This window comes from Denticeps clupeoides, chromosome 2 (genome assembly GCF_900700375.1).
Source record: "Denticeps clupeoides chromosome 2, fDenClu1.1, whole genome shotgun sequence".
Lineage (NCBI taxonomy): Eukaryota > Metazoa > Chordata > Actinopteri > Clupeiformes > Denticipitidae > Denticeps > Denticeps clupeoides.
This window is the reverse complement of record NC_041708.1, coordinates 3,954,069-3,968,193: the sequence shown is the minus strand read 5'-3', so window position 1 is coordinate 3,968,193 and position 14,125 is coordinate 3,954,069. Positions and strand designations below refer to the sequence as shown.

Sequence of the window (14,125 nt, the reverse complement as noted above, 5' to 3'; positions counted from 1 at the left end):
GCACGACAGTCCCCTGTAAGTTGTTAAGTATTTGCCTGAAAATAGCAGTACAGTGTGGTTATGTTTGTCTAGAATAACAAATAGAAATGAAAAAAGAACCTTGACTGCACTTTGTTGAGAAGACCGAGCCCCTACGCACGGCGCGTTGGTGACTAAAGCACGAAAAAAGAATTTCAAGCTGCTTCACGCCCCGTTTGTCATCAACATGGAAACTGCTCCTATACAGATTCAGCTGCAGTGTAAAGGCAACTGAAGCACTGCATTATGGGATCTGTAGTTTGTGTGTTATCAGCACGTCATATCGTGGGGCTTTGCCACTCCTGCACCCCAACGTTGCATGCGGTACGAAATGGTTTGCCCCCATTTTCATGCAGGGGGGGGGGGGGTACCTTCTGGAAGCTTGCTGCATCCTGGGCTGTTACTGCGGCGTTATCTTGCGGAGACGGGTGCTGCGTTGAGCATGGTGACCTCTGAGCGGATGATTTATTGACTGGGACGGGGAGCCCGGATCAGCTGGGGGGTTTCGTATTGACTTTGTGACTGTGCTGTTTGTCTGTGTGTGTTTACGTTTGTCCTTATTATTGCCATAGTTACCATATCGGTCAAAAAGCAAGCCAGCACGTCCGGATCACATTCTGTTATGGAGCGGGTGACGTTGAGGGTTCACCCTGCAAGGTCACGTGCAGCTGCAGGAGCGGGTGCTGTTCTGTGTGTGAATTTTGTTGCTGCTGATGATGGAGCGTAAATCTCACACTCAGGAGCTGTGAAGTAGGATCCTGTCTGTCTCACGCACAGCATTTTAAATGTTCTTATTTTTTTGTTCCCTCTTTCCGTCTCTTCTCTCGTTCTCTTACTCTCCCGGGACCAAGCGCCATATTGTGTGATCAGTCAGTGAACAGGATACAAACACACACACACACCCATTGTAGTCTACACAGCCGTCCTTTATAAGAAAAGCTTGTCAGAAAAGGAAGAACAATCACATTCAGCAGTTCCTGGACCAAAACAATAGTTTAAGATGCGACGTAATATTGTTGTCATTTTTCACAGCACCACAGGTTCACCCATGAAAATTAAACCCGTTGAAAGTGATATTATATTAGGGTGGTAGTAGCCTAGTGGGTAACACCCTCGCTTATGAATCGGAAGACCCACCATCGTGTCCCTGAGTAGGACACTTAACCTTAAGTTGCTCCAGGGGGGACTGTCCCTGTAACAACTGATTGTAAGTCGCTCTGGATAAGGGCGTCTGATAAATACTGAAAATGTTAATATTACAATCTAATTAGTGCACCTACAGAAATTTGAATATGGCGTTAGCTCAGAAGCAGGGATGGAGCCTATTTGAATGGTTGCTGATAATATTCTGATCATTTTAGACACTATAAATATTTTACATGACATGATATAACATTTTTTTTTTAGATATTCCAGTTTGTATGCTATCAGAATTCAGAATTGAATTGCAGTGGACAGCTCACGCACTGCAATGCGTGGCACTCGGCGTTAGGTGTGTCCTGACACTGGAGGTCACGCCTCTCCGTGTGACACCATCCTCTGTAACCTTCTTAATCCTCATTCGATCTCCTCGCCCTTCTCCTTCCCTCCAATTCGGACGGCTGCAGGGCTCCAGCGGTGGGTGCCAGGTTGTCCTCTTTGATGGGCTAGTGTCAGGATGTGTGTGCGTTCTCTGACAGGCTTTTTAAAAGGAGGAGGAATAAAAAAAATAAAAAAAACTGTTCCCTGCCTCGACAACAAAGGCTCCGCCAAGCTGCTCGGCTGTTGTGGGCTCAGGGGAACTCCACTCGCCCCGGAGCAGGAAGGAGCCCAGAGCGAGGGAGGAGGTAAATCTGCCAGTTTGAGGGATTGCGAGAGGAAGCAGGAGGCTTTAACCCCGTGAGAAGCTGCAGGGATGATAATTGAGCTGATTCGAGGCTCTCTGCGTGTCTGTTTGACAAGAGAAACTAAGTGCGGAGGAGCGCTGCTTCCTGCTTTTGCGCGTTTTGGGATTATTTTTATTTTTTTCTCCCCCCATCTTCTTCTTCAATCTCTCCCCGTTGTGTGTGCAACGCGCCACCGATAAGAACAGACAAGATACCGACCCAGCATGAAGCTCCGAAGTCCCACTCGATCAGAATATACAGACGCACAGACCTAACCAGCCCGTCTCTGATGCCAGTAACCAGAATCTTGTAGGAATCTTGAGACCACAATAAATCATTTCAAATCTCTTTACCAACGTTAACCTGTACAATGAACGTGAAAAAGCAACAAAAATGCAACCAATAAGCCGGTCGCACCCTCAAACGAACATGCCGCGGTCACATCAGGCTGCAGGATGGTGCATCACGAGGATGATGAGGTTGAGTGACAGCTATGGATGTATGAGGATGTTTTGTGACCGACCAATCAGAACCGGACTGACCGTGGTGTACCGTTCCTTTAAACCGATGCTCCCGACTCGTCACATCTTCACCATGTCTGCTGTCTCATTAAAGTCATTTCCTATTGTTTGATTGCTCTTGTCCGTTGGCTCGAAGACGCGAGTCGTTATCTCTTTTTCCGACTAAAATAAAACGGTGGTGCAGACTGTCCAGACCGCCTTCCGATCCCACATTACGTAACTGGACTCACCGGTGATTCACCATCGGTCACCTCCTGCAGTGGTGTGGTGCACCACAGATGGAGAAGCCAGACCGCCTCCAGCCTCCTACGTCACCTCCAGGACGGAGGCCGCGTGTCCCTCCACGCTTACCGGGGGGTGGACGGGGGTGAATAGTTATTTTTATTATTATTATTTTTTTTAAAGCCACCTTGTGAATTAAAGAGGAAGGTGTTGATCGCCGGTCGTGGTGGGATTTGTAAACAAACGGGTGGCGTCCCGCGTCGCTGAGCGCGCGCCAGTTGGAAAACGCAGACGGCCCATCCGTTGCCAAGTCTCCCCCACCCCACCACGCCGTTTTTTTTTTTTTTTTTTTTTTAAACCCATTCCTGGAGGCTGCAGGCAAGCGTGGCTCTCCGACATACGGAGACGAGTCCTCTGCTTTTTGCAGCGCGTTGCTGGTTGTTCTCGTGGCATTTCCATTAAAACCCTGTGCCAGTGTGGATTTTATAGCGCTTGCAATGCAATAAATGTTTAAATGTAGTGAAACACAATTGTTTTTGTGCACGGTAATGGTGTGGTGCAAGTAAAATAATGCAGAAAATGAGTTTTGGCTTGATTATTAAGGCCGAAATCAGGCATCCAGTGTCTCCAATTTATTTCATTTATACTGAAGGTACTGAATGTTTTTTTTAATTAAAACGGCCCTTTTAAACACCTTGTTATTTTATTATATACCTTGTAATACACAATATAACAATATTTCTGTAGAAGGGTGAGTGAGTGTTGAGTATTTTCCTGGGCATTTATATGTTATGTAATATTATGTCTTTACCCCAGTTCCCTATATTAGAATGCATATTATTATTAAAGATAACATTAAACTTATAGAATTTGGTTCATGAATCACACGTGTCTTTCTCCATGCAAACAACGTCTTTATATTTCATAAGGAACCGCGTTTTTTTTTTTTTTTTTTTTTTTTTTTTTTAACACGCTCTACATATTCAGTTGCACTTGTACTCGTGTACTCTGGCCTTTTAATAATTAATGGCAGTCCTTCACTGGGGAGAGAACGGTTGAGTCTTACCGGCGCGTCAATCAAAACTCGCCCCGAAGGCTGTGCTGCACAATGGTTCAGGGTTCGGGCGGGCGGGCCTTCAGCGCACCAGTAATCTTGACATTTGGCTCACCGGCAAGCGCGTGTTCCTCAAGGCGCTGTTTCGCCTTGTCCTCCTGTCTCCACTCCGCTTCTAGTTTTGGTGGAACGTCCGGGGCCTGGCAGCATTTCCCCCTCGTACTTTGGCCGAGGTTGCTGCTAGCTTTTGTTACCTTGTCAATGTTGACCATTTTACTACGTCTGTAAAATCTGTTACTAATGTTTCACTTTCCCGTTACTCTAGTCAAATAGGATTTATGTCCCTTGCACCGTAACAAACACAGCATTACAAATCATTTTCACAATTTAGAACAGTTGTTGCCAGCCCAGAACGGCAAGTCACGTTGATGATGGGCTTCTGTGACTAACCTTGGCCTCCTCCCTCCTTCCCTCCCTCCCAGGTATATGTGGAGTTCGACGACCTGGAGTGGGACAAGCGCGAGTGGGTCAAGGTGTACGAGGACTTCCAGATCTTTCTGGTGGAGCACCAGCTCGTCTGGGCCAAGCGCAAAGAGGCCAACCAGCTGCAAGGAACTAAAGCCAAGCAGGTCCAGTGGCCGGCCTTGGTGAGTGATCCAATCTTTCCTTCCTTTCGTTCTTTGCTTTCTCACTCTGAGGTGGTTGAGTTTTGCACCCTTTTGGTTGCTGTGAAAGCCTTGAGCTGAGACGCTTCGATTTCTGTGTTGTCTTGGTTTGGACTTTAAAGATGCCTGAGTTGCGAGGACGAGCAGCAGAGGGTGCAACAGCAGATATACGAGGCTCAGCAGGAGATCTGAGTCCAAAAAAACCCCAGAAAGCAAGTCGTAAATGTTCAACAATGCAGCGTTGCGGGCCACGCTCCATGATCTGGTGGAGCGGAGCTGTGTGTGTTGCTGAGGAAGTCTGTGCAGTGTTTGGTTATGTAACCTGCAGCTCGCACAGCGCCATCTGGCAAAAACACTGGAGATAAGAGTTCAAAGAGAGTCCCAGTGAGACACACACACACACATACACACAGACACACACACTCAATCAAAGCAGCTCTGACAGCAACGCCCGCTGTGGAGTTCTGCATGGTAGACGGTGACCTGCTTATCGGTGCCCTGCTGTTTGTACCAGAGAGCAATAATCCATATGTCTGTATTATAGTATTAATAATAATAATAATTATTATTGTCACCATCACCGTGAGATGTCGCTGATAGATTTATTCCATTGTTTGCTCAGTTTGTTTGCATGTCTAAGATGTCTTAAGCTATTTTCATAATATATGAAGCACATCAATTTGGTTCAATCAAACAGAGAAGTACATAAAAAACGAATAACATTTAATACAGTGTTTGTACTCATACGCGTGACTCAGTAGCTATCGTCTTAATACGTGTACGGTTGTGAATGACCTGGAAGCGTGCAGTCCGCAATATTTGCAGTTTTTTTATGAACACACCGCTTGTGCAAATAGTTTCTTGACCTAACGTCCTTTGTGACTTACGCCCAAATAAGACTTTTTATGACGCACGGATACATTTGTTGCTGTTAATGTTTAGTCCAGTTGTCCCAACATTGTCAATAATATATTTGACATTTTTCTCTTTATTTCATGTTTTCCATTAGCTTAGCGTTATGAAAATGCGCAATCCTTGGGCCTGATGCGGGTCGTGTTCCCGCATTGTCCCTTCTGAAATGAGATCGTACCCTTGGATGGATCATTCCCCTCCGGTGTCTGAAGCTATTAGGCATGTCTCGACTTTGTACGTCGTGCGTCGTTATTACGGTGTCAGCCTAATTAGCTTTGCCGGATAGCCAGCAGCCCCTCAACGCACCCGCGTTTGCACCGTTGTCCGTTTCTGAAGGGAATTGTTCTCCGCGTCTGCCTCCTTTTAACTGAACCGCATTCCCTGCTCCATAATTTATGGCTGCTATTTCAGTGGCGTTCAAGGGTCGGGGGGGGGGGATGGGCACCGCACCGACTTTTTACTGCCACCGGATCGACCTTAGTCAGCAAAGCATCGGGCTCCAAGTGCCGCGGAACACTGCGGCCTTTTGTCTGTGGCCCCGACCGGCAACAGTAACTTCACTTGCCATGCAAGTCTAAGCAGACGTGACCCAGTGATGGAATGCCATCGATGGATACATCGGTGTTGCCCCGTCACCGCGCTTGGCCCTCAGCCCAAGGTTATCGAGCGTCTCGTCTTTCTCCTCCTCCTCGGGTTCGGCGTTTATGGGTCTGGCCCTGATGTTTCCGCATGAGATCCGGTGTTTTTGTTCTGGTGCACTTGGTCGCCAGCTGTTGGGAGAACACCGTACAAACATGTAACCTTGGTGTCTGATCGCTGCTCACAAACGACTTACAAATGGACACAACAACAAAAAAAAAAAAGACACTAGTGCACTGATGGCGATAGTAAGCTTATTTCTGAGCATGATTGATTTCATTTGGTTAAGTAGATAGTAGGGGTGTTGCGATTATAATCGATGCATCGCGATACTGCAACGATACAGTGCAGAACATAATCGATTATATCATAGTAACGTTGCTTGGTGATTTTCTGGTGGCGCCATAAAAATTGGGTAGTGACCGTGGCTGCCTGATCTGAGTACGGTATGCTGTGCAGTGGACACAACAGTCAAAGTTGAAATTAGTTGAACTTTCGCTGCTGGTCTCCGTGACGTATTTTCGCGTGACCAGTTGACCGAAGCGGTCTAGTGTTCTGTTCGGTCTGTCCGACACCACGGACACAAAAAGTGGGAATGAAGGAAATGCTAATCTTCTCAGTCTCTGAGTGTCCAGAACTCTACAAGATGATGTTATCGTCTTACGGAGAGTGAGGAAAATATGCCGATTTTTTGAGACCAAGTGCAAACCTCTCCAACGAGCAGAAAAAGGTTGTCTGTGCTCAGCTGATGCCATGGACGTCTGAACAAGGCATGTTTCCGGTGTTTGTGGCATCAAGTGTGGACTGAATGGCAAAAGTTTTTCTGCTCAGTGAGGCAAATCAAAGTGTCCACATGGGTGACATTAACTTGTATTTGTAATGTGATTCACTGATAATCATAACCAGTGAAGATTCAGACCTAGCTAGATACTTTATTGACCCCAAAATGTAGTCAGACAATATTTTTTGGATTTATGTCTCCTGTGATGGACTGATTTCCTTACTTTGATGTTGCAGTTGTTTATTGAATATGCAAGAATGTAGAATATGTTATAGAATGTAGGTTATACCATGACACTTATGATATAACAATGACACATTGCTCGCGATAACAGTTTGGGATAATGTGGGATAGTTGTCTATGATGTCTGTTGTCTGTTTATCATGAAATTACTGTTTTCTTTATTAAAGAATTGAGGGAAATGTGCTGTATACGTAGGCTTGATACATTGGTAGTGAATAGTGTATTGATTTTTGAGGAAGCATCATGATATATTGCAGTACTGATTAATGACTATAATGGATATCAATAATCAAGACGTTGTCCAGCTCTAGATGGTGTTGTGACCATCTTGGAGATATGACTGTTCTTTGTAAGGCCTTGCTCCGGTTGCCGTGGCGTCGGACAGATTATGCTCGCAGCATTATGCACGGCATGATGGGGAACAGATGAAAATCTCAGCCGTGCAGAACAACGCGCCGCTTTATAATCTTCAAAGCCGAGGCATGAAAATCCATTATTCTCCCTGCTGCTGACGAGCCCGGGTTTAATGGAAGGCCGAGCCACGGCAGTTCTGATGGATGTTAATCACAGAGAGCGGGGCAAGACGATGTGTACCCTACACTTCTGCAGCTGCAATGGCAAAAAAAAAAAAAAAAAGAAAAATCCCCCGTTCTGTGAAGACCAGGCCCATGTGAGGAGGATGATGTTTTATGGTGTTTGGGCCAACGTAGAAGATTTCGTAATTTTATGAACATTCTGTGCTGAATCACGTCACAAACAAACAAAGTGAACCAAATACTGATTCAGCTACTTTAATTTTCTTCATGAAATTCTGAACTTATTTATTGTTTGTTTATTTTATTAATTCTGATTTTTTTAAATTTTTTATTGTTGCAACTAGAATAGAGAGAATTCTATGATACGATTCTTGTGATTTGCTGCCCACGATAACAATAATATCACAATACAATATAATAGTCTTATTGAGAAGCTACCACCCTTACGCCAGGGTTACGCAAGAGGTGCATAAAATGCAATAAATCTCTATTTTTTAAGGAGAATTTACTGTCAGCTCTGTGAAAATGAAAACTTAAAGGTTTCGTATTAATTTTTTTTTTTTTTGAGGTAGCTATTTGAAATATTATTAGCCTCGATATAATTGATTTTTAAACGGATGCATAGTTTGGCGTGTGTTGTGTTGCCCTCCGCGGTGGCAGGTCGGATGAATGTCTTTCATTAGCCTAGCGGTGCTGACGGGGACCTGGCGGAGATGAATCCGTCTCCACCCTCCACATCAGAATCTGCCGCCGCGGTGATGGATTCCCTACCGCGTTTATTAGCTGAACTGCGTTCAGCACCGGCAACAGAGTCAGTCCGGCACTCTGCAGTGCGGTTAGTACGGTGAAACTAAGAGCCCCATCTTCTGAATATTATTTATGCATGTTTTTTTTGGTTATTTTGGTTGACTGCACAATGTGAACTCGACTGTCATCAACAATAAGTTATGCTTCCTACATCATAAATATAAAATTGCACAATTACACAGTATACAAATATACATGAGGCAAATACCCAGCATGAAAGATCTGTTTTTAAGGCCCTTGTTGATGTGTGAGGCAGCATTTGTGTTTTTAATATTTTCCCCTTTTTTTGTCTTTTTCTTGGTTGTAATGGCAGTGGTTCTGTGTGTCATGTTCTTATCTGTTTTGTGTGTGTGATTGTGGTTGTTGGTTAACACCACAAACTCCTTGTGACCTTTGAACTTCCGGTGTTGGAGTATGGGGGTAGCTGTGTGTAGGTGGAACTGCCTGTCAGCTGGTGTGTGTGTGTGTGTGTGTGTGTGTGTGTGTGATTGCTTTTACTTTGCCAGACAGCCAGCTCTGCTAAAAAGTGTTGCTAGAATAGAGGACAAAATGTCAGGAGCGTACAGATGATCCTTCACTGCCAACTGCACAGCTGGTTCCTTAATGGCAGCAATCATAGTCAGGCAGGCTTTACGGCGGCCAGCCTGGGGCGACTCGCTCCTCCTTTAAAGAGAGTGGGGGAGGGGGAAAGATGGAGGTTGGGTGGGGAGTAATGTAGCTGTGTGGAAAAGGTTGGGATAGAAATGACACAACCTTGGTGTCCTGTTCACGTCTTGGTCTCTTTGCACACAATGTGACCCACAATGTACAAAAGTCGTGTAAGATCAAATCATAAATAAGGTTTCATATTGAATACCTGCCTCTATTCGCTTCATAATGCATGCATGACGTAACAGAATTAAACTTTTAAACATCTGTTCGCATTGTAATATAAAGGCTCCCCGGTCAATTTTGCGGTGTTGCCAGATGCATCCAATCAGACTCAATAAAACTGTAAACCTTTCAGCCCAACCTGGCAACATGCAGTCTGCATGAGCTCATAGCTTTGAGTTTGATGTGAAGCTGTGGATCTCAGGTTTGCAGATTAGCATTTTTGTCTTTAAACAGATTTGTTGTAATTTAAAGGTCCCCTGACATTATTTTTGCTTTCTGAAGTAGCTTAAATCCCAAAATTCAGGCATGGTGCAGAAGTACAACCACTTTCATCCAGTCCCACAATGAGATTTCCCCAGGAGGCTGCGTTTCGGTGTCTGTAGCTTTAAATGCTAATGAGGAGGAGAGCGACCTATAGTAGTTGAGGGGGCATTTGCGAAAATTGCGTCATCAACACCATTCACCAACCACAATGTTTGGCGCAGACAGGAAGCTGTTTTTCAAAAAAGAAAAAAGTCTCGTCTGATGGAACTAAAAAAAAAAAAAAAAGAAAATTTCTGCTCATTTTCACATCCAACCCCCCCCCCTCATCTGTATGAAAGCCAAAAATATGTAATATTTTTGCTACAGCACTGGAACCAAAGGATTAAAGCGAACTGTTGTATGCTCAGTCGGTTCTCTGTATTTGGTTGCTGTTGGGACTGTCTGTTTTCTTTGCTAGTGCTCTTTTTGGGCTGTGATAAATGACATGACAAATGCTGTTATTTCAATCAAATATTGACATTAATGGCACATTAATAGGAAAATGATCTTAAATTCTTTGCCGTGGTTTTTATTGAGCATTTCATGTGCAAACATTCGAGTGGCATAACATGTAACGTCAGAAATTTGTCAAGCATTAATATTTGGCCGCTGTCATATTTGGACAATCAGCCACCACTGGGGGAAAAACATGTTACTCATCAGATTATGCACTCTGTTTTCCACCCCATGTTACACCATCTTTGGTCTGCTGCGTGATCTTCCACACTTACACTGAGGTGTGGAGCTGGGGGTCTACGAGATGCTCTGACCCCCCGTCTCAGTAGCCTAGCGAATAGCACACACGTCTCTGAACCAGAAGACCACAAGGTCATAGGTTTAAACCCCACTTACTACCATTGTGTCTTCAAGGGGGACTGTCCCTGTCACTATTGATTGTAAGTCTCGCCTGATGCATTTAGCAAATGCCGTTAAATTCCATGTTACTACGTTACTCCACATTTACTCTGCTAAACACCGACTGGGGGAGTTTCTGTTTGGACTTTTGTGGCCTTGGCACCAAGGCAAGGCAACGAGTCAACTTGCCTCCTTTTGGTCTTCGTTGTGGAAGTTGTGGAAAATGTGTGGTACCTGGCATGATGGGTGCCCATTGAACCTTTTGTCTGCATTTCAGCAGGCTTCAAGTAATTGACAAGTAGATGTTGCATATGACAAATGTATTGTGTTTTGTGTGTTGCTGTTATTGTCCCATGTGAGACTGTTCACTGAATAGTGAGTGTGTTGTGTTTTGTTATGGCCCCTTTTCACTAAATGGTCAACTCAACCTGGCACCTACAATTTTCTTAAGATCTGACAGGTTTCATTGAATTGCGGCTATTGTCCAGCGACAATAATAATTTTTATTGGGTAAATGTTGAAAATGGCTGAACTTTTTTAGACTGTCTGACTAAAACAAGAAAAAATATGGATATTTTCTTCAGTTTGACATGCCGGTCTGAGAAACGGAAGGATGATGTGGACCTGTAAATCCGCCTGGGGGAAGGCTTTGTGTTTCTCTTTAAAGACTGTTATGTATATTCGCTGTGTCCTTCGACCCCAGACGTCTGTGGAGAATGGGAAGTCTGTGTAGCTTTCCTGTCTACTATCTATGCCATTTTATGCCATAGCACGTCTGTGGCATTCGCGTGGGGTTGTCAGATTTATTGTCTCTGGTTTAAGAGTCACATTGCATTGTGGGTAAGCACTGTCGTGGGGTTTATTGATTACTTCAGGGTGCACCAGGGTGGTCCCATTCTCTTGGCCCAGACAGAGCGAGAAGCATAAATGGGCGGTGCATTCCTACAATGAACCCTGATTGGGTTCCCTTGAAGGGTTTATTTTTAGAGCACTTCCTTTTCGGCATTGTTCTCGGCCCCCGGAAAACACATTACCTCAGAGTGGTGTCCAACAAAAAAATTTCCTGCCCGCTCTGCAAATTCGCCGGCTCGCTAATGTTTTCATCCGTTTGGTCGCATGGTAACATTGCATAATGGTGGCCTAGCGGTTAAGGAAGCGGCCCCGTAATCAGAAGGTTGCCGGTTCGAATCCTGATCCGCCAAGGTTGCCACTGAGCAAAGCACCGTCCCCACACACTGCTCCCCAGGCACCTGTCATGGCTGCCCACTGCTCACCAAGGGTGATGGGTTAAATGCAGAGGACACATTTCACTGTGTGCAACATTGCTGTATATCACAATGACACTTCACTTATATCATAGAACAAAAATGCGGGCATTTCCTCTTCTTTCGCGATTAAGTGTGAGACAAAAATGATGGTTGCAGAAATGTAAATAATTTTAATTTCAGCTATTTTCCAAACAAAAGGTAAATATTGAATATGACTGCATAGTCCCTTCGTTTTTTTTTGTGTGTGTAGGGCAGGGGGGCTGTGTATGGTTGTTGTTCTACACAAGTCTATATTCTCATTACACCTTAAATTGCATCGGTCAGAATGTGGATCTAGGCAGAAAGTGGCGTTGCTCGTTAATTCTGATATTTGAAAGTAGGGATATAAATGCACTTTTATTGTGGTAATAAAATCTTTCATTTCACTTCATGCATTTAACGGCCTACGCTCAGCACACTTAAGAACAGAAGCAGAAATTGTAATAAGAATCACATGTTGAACAAGTCTGGTGTCTTTTGTTTTTTAATAAGACAATTTTGTTTCTGCTGACTATAGACAACTGATGAGTGTTTTTTTGGAATAAAATCATTCAACTTGTTTTCTCTGCAGCTTAATGCACTAAATATAACCCAGCCCCCACACCAGACTGTCTCAGATGCATTTGTTTGTCCCCCTAAAGTAAAAAATGTAATATAATTTTATGTTCTTGCAAAGTCTAATTCTGATCTCGAGCAGCTTGTTCAGATCACTGACTGAAAATGTTCAGTTGACTTCTGACAACATCATGTTGTCCATGATCCCAATGGACAGTTACAGTACAGTATGATCATGACATCATTGTAGTTTATATCATTTAAAATGGTAAAAATGTATCTTTTTTTTTAAACAAATGTTAATTCTGTATTTGTATTTTAGTACAAGTGTTAATTGTCTGAAAACAGATTAAAGCCATCAATACTGGTTATCGGCATATTGATAACGTATCACCACAGGAAGAACCATGGCATTGATTATATTGATATTTTTTTGGCCCCACCACTATTAGTAGTGTATTGTTTATTTGTTTAGAATCGGTCACGCTATCAGCCATATGTTTCATTTGTAGATCTGTGCTTCAGTGCATTGGGTGGAGCAAACTGCGCAGGGGTACTGTAACTGACTCCACCACATCATGCCACTTCCCAGTTGGGCAGATTTGGCGCAGCATTCCTCCACCCCTCCAATCTCTCTCTCTCTCTCTCTCTCTCTCTCTCTCTCTCTCTCTCTCTCTCTCTCTCTCTCTCTCTCTCTGTGTGGTCGTGGGCAGCAGTGGGTCCCGTCTGGCATTGAGGGCGGCGGCGGTGGGGGAGTTTTGCAAGCGCGCTTGTCTGTTGCGTTTCGGTGCCAGATATTACATCATACTTCTTCATCTGTTCGATCTGCAACCCGATGAAGGTCAGGCTCCGCCTCCACTCCCCCTCCTCTGTTCATTCGATCAGCCTGCGTCGAGGAGTCTCGCGTCGGGGCCCGGGCTGGGGCGCGAAGGTGGCCCTCGCCCCGTCTTTCCAGAGGAAGGACGAACAGCTGCTGCTGGAGAGATGCTGGATTTAGGGAGGGAGGGGAGTTTTTTTTTTTTTTTTTTTACATTTAAAACCTCGCTAATGGGCTCTTGCCCTTGCTGCACGGCTTTCTTCTTGGCAGCGCGCCGGCTCGTTCAGAAAAGACGTTATTTGGCAGGCTGTGGCGCTGCCCCAATTCGAAAGCTTTCAAGTTGGAAGTGAGCAAAAAATGTGCCTCATGCTGCGTTTGCTGGGACCCATTTGGATGTATTACTTTACCATTTAGTGTTCTGACCCTTGCGCATTTTACTGTATGTGTTGCATAATGGATTTACAGCATGGATTTTCCCTCGTTAGTCTTGAGAAAGAGGCAGGGCATGAGAACTGTGGATGAACAGCAGAAATGTGCATGCCTGCAGTCTGCAGAAGATGCAGCGCTGATAAAAGCATTTTGAGTTGTGCAGCGTTGCAAGCTAAGCGTAGGGCTTTTTCGCTGGTGTCAGGTCAAAGGCGTCCTCTGCATTTACGTAAATAGAAATTCTCTGTACCTTCAAAACAAACCCACCGCCCTTTTTTGTTGCCATGAAATTACACGACCTCCAATGGTGTCAGATGAAGCCAGATCTTGTAATGGGAGAAGCCAGACATCGAGCAGCTCTCTTGTATGCTACTTGCGCACGTGATGGACGCATGACAGTTGCTCTATGTCGGGCTCCTTCCATTTCAAGATCTGTTCATGAAAACATTCTGTTTCTCCCATGTTTGATCTATCTGCGCAGATTCGTAGGACACCTTTGACCCCATGCTTAGCGTGGAGTGCTGCGTTTTTCGGCAGTTTGAAGGTAGTGCCCAGAGGTTGTTATCCAAAAAGGTAGGAATGACCAGTTAACTGTCACGTTGGACAAAATAAGCTTTACCAACACGTTCATGAAATAAAATATCGTTATTTGCTATATTAAAATCGGTGGACACGTGATCACGTTTATCTCCATGAGTGAAAAGGATGGATGGGTGAATGCGCCTG

General features: G+C 44.5%; 1 protein-coding gene across 3 annotated transcripts in view; it reads left to right on the top strand.

Annotated features, from left to right (window-relative positions):
* The window catches only part of jmjd1cb (jumonji domain containing 1Cb), an 83,732-nt gene that overhangs the window by 30,821 nt on the left and 38,786 nt on the right, over window positions 1–14,125 (top strand). For all 3 annotated transcript variants that reach the window (XM_028968553.1, XM_028968552.1, XM_028968551.1), the window contains exon 2: window positions 4,163–4,327. In XM_028968553.1, coding sequence (XP_028824386.1) covers window positions 4,163–4,327 — 165 coding nt within the window. The remainder of the gene's footprint in view (window positions 1–4,162; window positions 4,328–14,125) is intronic.